Source organism: Aristolochia californica, unplaced genomic scaffold (genome assembly GCF_029961685.1).
Source record: "Aristolochia californica isolate CCGP_79_NKW_82.1479 unplaced genomic scaffold, dmAriCali1.0.hap1 SCAF_4, whole genome shotgun sequence".
NCBI lineage: Eukaryota > Viridiplantae > Streptophyta > Magnoliopsida > Piperales > Aristolochiaceae > Aristolochia > Aristolochia californica.
In genome coordinates this window covers 40,532,650-40,539,489 of record NW_027182103.1, presented here as the reverse complement: position 1 = coordinate 40,539,489, position 6,840 = coordinate 40,532,650, and the positions used below count along the sequence as shown (strand labels likewise).

Sequence of the window (6,840 nt, the reverse complement as noted above, 5' to 3'; positions counted from 1 at the left end):
ACAGGCATCTACGACGGCAAGTTGATCTTCCCTGGAAGTTTGCTCTAAGAGCTCTCTCTTCCTTGAATAATTGCTTAAACGTTCCCAAACAATCTAAATTGAAGGCCAAAATCCTGAGTCCAAACACTCTCTTCCGTAAAGTGTTAGCTTGTCTCTTTACCACAAAGGGAAGTGGAAGAATAGAGTACCAGCACGGATACAAAGGAAGATTCTTGTTAGTCCACTTATACTGCGTATTTTTTATTTCCCCCTAAAGCAAAATGATCATCCTCTCGTCTTTTGCGGCGATAATTTTGCTTTGGAATCATCTTCACAATAGTCAAAACTGAAAAGAGTCCTCCATGCCGTCAAACTCGGCCCCGAACCGAACCTACCTTAGCCCTTTTCTTTCTGTTCCTCCAAAAGGGGAAGCAAGGTGCGCACGGTCAGCAAAAGCGAAAAGGCTGAAGAGACGCGGCAGTAGTGTTGCAGCAAGAAAATGCGAAAGAGTTTACTTCCACGGTCTCTCTCATTCTACGGACCATAAAATTCCTCTCCTGTTCCATTTGTTTCCATCGTCCGTTCTCTGTTCGAGTAATCAACACGCCTCCTCGTCGAGTTATTTAAAAGTTAAACGTTCGGGCGCCGTGAATATTTACGACTCCAAAGTCCGGAGAGCGTCTGTGAGTTCAAGGGGTTCATAGCAGCAATGGCGGCCTTTGTTTTTGTTTGAAGTGTTTTCCATTAGAGATTGAGCTTCGGGGGGTTTACAAGTAAGGGAGAGATTGGGAAAATGGTGGATTTTAAAAGGTTTTGCTCGAAGAAGACTCTGGTTGCTCTTGGGTTGGGTCAGTTCGTCTCGCTTCTCATCACATCTACGGGTTTCTCCTCCTCGGAGCTTTCAAGGAAAGGTCGGATTAGTCTCTGCATTTTGTTTTTTCATCTTTCTTAAGATTTCAATAGAGTACATTTTTTTTTTAAGTTTGTTTCCTGGTGGTGTATTAGATGTAGTTTTTGTAGATTGATAAAATTTTCTTTCCTGCACTCTGTATTTGTTGCGATTTGATTGTACATGATGGGGACGGTGTTGCTGTTATCAGGGATCAATGCGCCTACGTCACAGTCTTTTGCTAATTACGTGCTTTTGGCTATCGTATATGGAAGCCTAGTGATTCATCGGAGGAAAGCACTCCAGGTTGTATGCTGCTCTTTGTGTTTAAGTTGATTGGGTTTTCTGAATATTCAGGATGGTCTACTCTTAGCACTCATTATGTTTGAGCAGCTGATTGATGCTTTCGCTAAATCGATGTGAGGGGTGTACTATTGACATCACGTCATGTTGGTCTTCTCCAATTTCAAGTGTTACTCTAAATTTGATTTGTTCAATTGTTTTTTATTTTTTCACGAAATTGTTACTCTACTAAGCTAGTAGGTCAATTTTCAGTTTGTAAGTTTTCATTTCTAATTTAACTAAGTTTTTTTTGTTCTCTCTCTCTCTCTCTCTCTCTCTCTCTCTCTCTCTCTTTTTCATTTTTTTCTCATCTGTTCTGAGACCAATTTCACAAGCCCCTGCCTGTATGGAGAAGCAGCCATAAACTCTTAAACCAGTGAGGCAGTTGTAGTTCATCTTCTTCCTGTCAAAATAGAAGCCAGACACACACACACCGTCTCCTTAGTTTGTCATTCTTTTGCCGTTTAGATCATGAAATGGTTAGCTAAAATCCGCCTTTCCCTCAGGAACTAATCTAATTACCTTTATCATTTACTTCTTCTGTCCATACATTTGCAGATGAAATGGTATTACTATCTGTTGCTTGCTATAGTCGATGTAGAAGCCAACTTTTTAGGTAAGTATCAGCTGCTTAGAATCACATACTTTTCTTTGTTCTTACTTTTATATTTGAATGCAATGGATTGTAGTATTGTCTTTGAAAATCAAATTATTGAATTTTTTTCCTGAAAAACCTCTTATTGAAAAGCTAATGGAAGATACTGTATTTTCCTCTCTTTTTTTGTTTTATGTAGTGGTGAAGGCCTACCAGTATACATCCTTGACAAGTGTGATGCTTCTGGATTGCTGGACTATTCCATCTGTCATATTTTTGACATGGATGTTTTTGAAGACACGCTACAGATACAGAAAGTTCATTGGTGTTGGTGTTTGTGTGGCTGGCCTGGTTATGGTCGTCTTTTCAGATGTTCATGCAAGTGACCGTGCAAGTAAGCACATGCTCTCAGTATTTTTTCTTTTTATAAATACCGTTGAGATCTTTAGCATGCTTCGAATGATTGACTTGATTTAGCAATTATTGCCCAATGCATATGTTGGAATATTTCTCTTCAAGATGAATCTATGATGGATTCATTTAAGGTTAGACCTTTTTGGACAGTTTTTCATGAGTTTTAATAAATTTAAGTTAGAGCATGGAATAGTGGCTTTTGTTATGTCTCCTTTTATATGCCTATAATTGCTCTCTCTGTTATCCCTAACAAATTAGCTGGAGTTTGGAGAGACTTAAAGACATGGTTCCCATGATGTTGTCTCTTTTTCCCTTTTCTCTTTTTGTTTTCTTTTTATCTTCCTTCCTTTCCTCTTCTTCTTCTCTTCCTCTCTTTTCCCTCTTCTTCTTCTCAAAGGGAGGCTGAGATGTGAACTTCTTATGTCATCTCTTTGCCTGACTGTATATGGGCTGTAGTTTCTAAGGCATAACATTGCTTGTGGATTCTGAGTGCACCTCAAATCAAACAAAACGACTCGTATCTAGAATTGAGTTAGCATATTATAGTTTCCATACATTCTGCAGGACCTCCTTTTGGTCATTAATATAATGTTAGCATCACTCTGTTTATTGCATAGTGCCCTATTCCATTGTCTCATTTGTCTTGTAGGTGGAAGCAACCCTGTCAAAGGAGACTTGCTTGTTATTGGTGGTTCCATGCTTTATGCAATTAGTAATGTCAGCGAGGTTTGTTATGTTACTATTCTTTATTACTGTATTTGTTTCTCTTTTTTACTATTGATATGGATTAAGATTTTTTAATTATTTTGAAATAGTCAGAGATGGTTACAAAGATACTTGCTAAAAGTATGAATCAGAGGTAGAATTGATGCTCTGCCAACCACAATGAACTGTCTTACATACATTTGGCCCTGATATAGTCAGCAGAATCTTCCTTAAGGAAGGACTGTAAACTTATCATTTTTTAACCAGATAATCTTATTCACTACTTCAGTAGCATGTAAACCAAAACCAAAACTAAATTACTAAGAGAATAAGCTTAATATTAATGAGTAATATTGAACAGTTTCCAAATTTGACTCTTAGCAATGTTTGAATTATGGTGTATCCAGACTATACCTTGTTTGGTGTCTATTTTTGTGTCTTGTCACCTTATTCATGTGGAAGTGTATATAGTGTTAAAATTTCAGTTTGTTTATTTTCTAAAAGATAGAAACCAATGCATTTTGTTATCTTTAAACAGGAATTTCTGGTGAAAGAAGCAGACAGAATTGAGCTCATGGCATTGCTTGGGGCATTTGGAGCTGTTATCAGTGCTTGTCAAATGTATCCATGATGCTATTGTGATGAACTAACGATTAGATTGGGATAGAGCTTTTCTCCAGGGTCTTTACTTTTCCAGAAGAGGGGAGAAGAATTTAAGTATCATTGAAGGCAAGAAGCCAAACAGCTAACAGCAAACATAGCACCTGCCTCTGTTCCTGTTTTTCTCCCTCATTCTGTTCTCCTCCCCCCACCTCCTTCTCTCACAGCTAACATAACACCTGCCTGTCCCTATTCTCCTTCATTCCATTCACCAAATATCTTCTTCCATTTCTTCCTCTCTCTTTGTCTGTCCCTCCTTGCTGGCAGGGCCTTTTACACCGGCTGGTGTGCCACTTGTTACTGCCAGCATTCTCTCTCTCTTGTGAATTCAAGTGCATTCATAACTCCGGAGATTGCTTCTTCTTTTTTTAAATGCTTATTTGTGTAACTTAATTCCAGTGATGCAATTCTTTTGTAATGTTTCACCAAGGCCTTGGGGCATATTTAAATGGTTATATCACTGCTTTGTGATTTCACTATGAAATTTTCTTAACCACTTACTGCAGAAGCATACTTGAGCGTGAGGAGCTACGATCAATTAATTGGACAGCTTCTGCAGTAACATTTTCCCTTTATCTCATTAATTTATAATAAAATTTCTCTGCAGTAGATGTACACAAAAGTTTTAATTGGAGAGTGCAGAAATTAGATGGTCCTGCACAATATTCCTTCTTTTTCCTTGTCTGTTCAACTTCTTCTATTGCTGAGTTTGTACTCTCTAACATACAAGGCCTAGAATTTGCCACTGCTGAAGAGTCATTAGGTGTGACACTTAGCGCTATTTCCCATATGGATTGATGGATATGTATGCTTTGACAGAGAACAGGCTTTTGCTGGGGCTGGCAATTTTACCCGTCCTATTCTTCCATTTATAAATGAATATGGAACAAAAGTCCTTACCTCTGTAGGGATTTACCTGTTGACTGCCTATACTATTTCTGCAAATGGAACAGACATGGATAAAGTTGTTTTTGTATCCAATTACACTTGACCTGACTAAAGAGAAGGATAGTTTGGGCTTCAAAAAACAGAGAAGGGTAGTTTGTCATCTGTAGTAAATGACTCTCCTTATTTAAAGGATAATTTGAAAAATGTTTAGTAAAAGATAATTTAATTAATGCTTAATAGTGTTACATGTTCTACAAAGTTTATATATTGCTTTGTTAGTTTTCCAATTTTGTCATAAATGTTTATATTATCTGTAAAATATTTATTATATCCCTTTATTTACCATTTACTTGGTTACCTGTGGGTAATCAGGTAAATAAATCGGTAATGGAAGACCCTTGTTCAGAATGAAGTGGGTAATTGATTGGGTAATTGGAATAAAGTAATGGAATGACCCTTACACCTAATTCTTACTTGTTTGCAGCATATTATAACATCCTATGACCTATTTTTAGGGTGGCCTGGCATAGCTGTTTCAACCCATGCAATTCTGTAGTCTTATGATCTTACTATTGGATGAGATGCCACTGGTTTATGATTAACTCCCATATGTAGTGATCAAGTAGACGGATGAGGGTCAAACTTGGAAACCCAGGTCTTTTGTTGGAGAAAGAGAATAAATACCCATTTTAAAGTGTTTTGTGCTTATATTTCTGTTTTCTTGAATGATAACCATTTTCCCAAAGAGCGTCACATTTTGACTTGAAAAGTTTTATGTTTACCTACAGTTCTTGAAAATATTTTTAGAAAAGATGGTCTGACTGATTCTTCTGTCATTTCATTTGAGTGCAGGTGCTACCATTTGTTGGGTTTGCATTGGCAATGTTCCTGTTTTACTCTTCGGTTCCCATCTTGCTTAAGGTATGCTCTGAAAATCATATAATTTATTCCTTGAGGCAAAAGAGTCAATATGTGTTTGTTGAGCCTCTTGATATCATCATACACAATTAGGTGCTGGTAGAGCCAGTTGTTGTAATTGAGGTATATAAGTGTGATATATCCTTGTGACACACGGCCGAGCAGAATCTTTATTTGCTGTTGTTTGTCCTGTAGGCATCACCCTCTATAATCTTGTTTCACTCATTTTAAAATTGCTTATTTGTGATTGATTATGTCCATATTGCTTTGCAGATGAGTGGGTCTACTATGTTAAATCTTTCTCTGCTGACCTCTGACATGTGGGCTGTCTTTATCCGCATTTTTGCATATCATGAGAAGGTTTCTGATCTTTTGCAGCCGTATCTTATCTTGGCCTCGTATTGGGATAAAATGTTTGAATGCAGATTACTTACAAAATAATTCTGTGCAGGTGGATTGGTTGTACTTCATTGCCTTTGGAGCCGTTGCTGTTGGGCTACTTATCTATTCAGGGTACCTTTCTTTCTAATCAAATTATTCAGTAGACATGGTTCTCTAGGTGTAAGATCAAGGAATTTACTTAGTCCACATCCATGTTTCTGATATCTAGGGGTGAAAAAGAAGGTGCTGAAACTGGGGTTCAGGTTGCCGAGGACAGCAACATCCCCGACAAGGAAACAGACGAGGAAGCTGGATTGCAGGATTTGGGTCAAGGACCTGCAGTAGGGGCTCGCATGACAGGGGATGGTAAAGTTGCTGAAACAGTTGGAATTGATAATAAGAGTGAAGAAAAAGGTAGTTAAAGCTTGGAAAAGATCTGTTCATGATCAAATTCTTCTTTTTGGTAGGGAAGGGTACTTATTACATGCTTATCAATGATAAAGGAAGTGCTGTCACCAGATGAAATGCTAGGCAGAGAGACGATAATGAATTGGAGTTTAAACAGGCTTTGTGGAATCATCAAGGGTGTCATGGGTGGCAGCTTGTATATATTTCTATAGTCATTAGTCATGGGTGGCTTTTGATAATTTTTCATCATTAATAACCCCAAGTGATGGTTCTGTAATAACTAAAACAAATTCAAGATGCCAACAGTATGGGAATTGCAGCCGATCAAACGATTGAGATAAATGAAATCCCCAGATGAATTCGCTTGAGAAAAGCTTCTCGGTAAGACAAGGCCGTTTCCGTAAACTTGTTTTTTCAATCTTTTAGCCGCGAACGTGTTAACAAATTCAGTTTTCTTAAGTTAGCTGAAACGGTCTTCTGCTGACAAAAAATGGATATTTCAGTAACTTGCAACCAGTAATTTTAGTTTTAGAACGTCTTGTTTCTCGTTTTTCTTACTTGCCCCTGTGTTGATGTGAAACATGTGAAATACTAACTTAGCCATCCAATCATGATCGAATTCAACAAATTAGTGAACTCCCAATTATGCGTCTCCAAAGCG

The 6,840-nt window shown here is 37.7% G+C and overlaps 1 protein-coding gene across 2 annotated transcripts; it reads left to right on the top strand.

The window, feature by feature from the left end:
* The first annotated feature begins 364 nt into the window (after window positions 1-364).
* On the top strand, window positions 365-6,538 carry LOC137961934 (uncharacterized). Of its 2 annotated transcripts, XM_068808585.1 has the most exons (12): window positions 365-890; window positions 1,080-1,174; window positions 1,769-1,826; window positions 2,005-2,199; window positions 2,869-2,945; window positions 3,463-3,545; window positions 4,091-4,142; window positions 5,325-5,393; window positions 5,664-5,750; window positions 5,842-5,903; window positions 6,001-6,137; window positions 6,239-6,538. In XM_068808585.1, exons 1-12 carry the CDS (start codon window positions 773-775, stop codon window positions 6,292-6,294), a joined length of 1,089 nt encoding a protein of 362 aa, XP_068664686.1. In that variant the 5' UTR covers window positions 365-772; the 3' UTR covers window positions 6,295-6,538. The 2 variants fall into 2 exon arrangements, with proteins under 2 accessions (XP_068664686.1, XP_068664687.1); XM_068808586.1 differs by lacking the exons at window positions 3,463-3,545; window positions 4,091-4,142 and having other exon boundaries at window positions 6,001-6,538.
* Window positions 6,539-6,840: the final 302 nt, after the last annotated feature.

What these genes read in the sequence shown, in the direction of transcription:
- LOC137961934 (XM_068808585.1), top strand. Translation starts at nt 773, where the DNA reads ATGGTGGATTTTAAAAGGTTTTGCTCGAAGAAGACTCTGGTTGCTCTT. An exon ending in CTCGGAGCTTTCAAGGAAAG is followed by an intron (nt 891 to 1,079) that starts GTCGGATTAGTC and finishes TGCTGTTATCAG; the next exon opens with GGATCAATGCGCCTACGTCA. An exon ending in GTTATCAGTGCTTGTCAAAT is followed by an intron (nt 3,546 to 4,090) that starts GTATCCATGATG and finishes CACTTACTGCAG; the next exon opens with AAGCATACTTGAGCGTGAGG.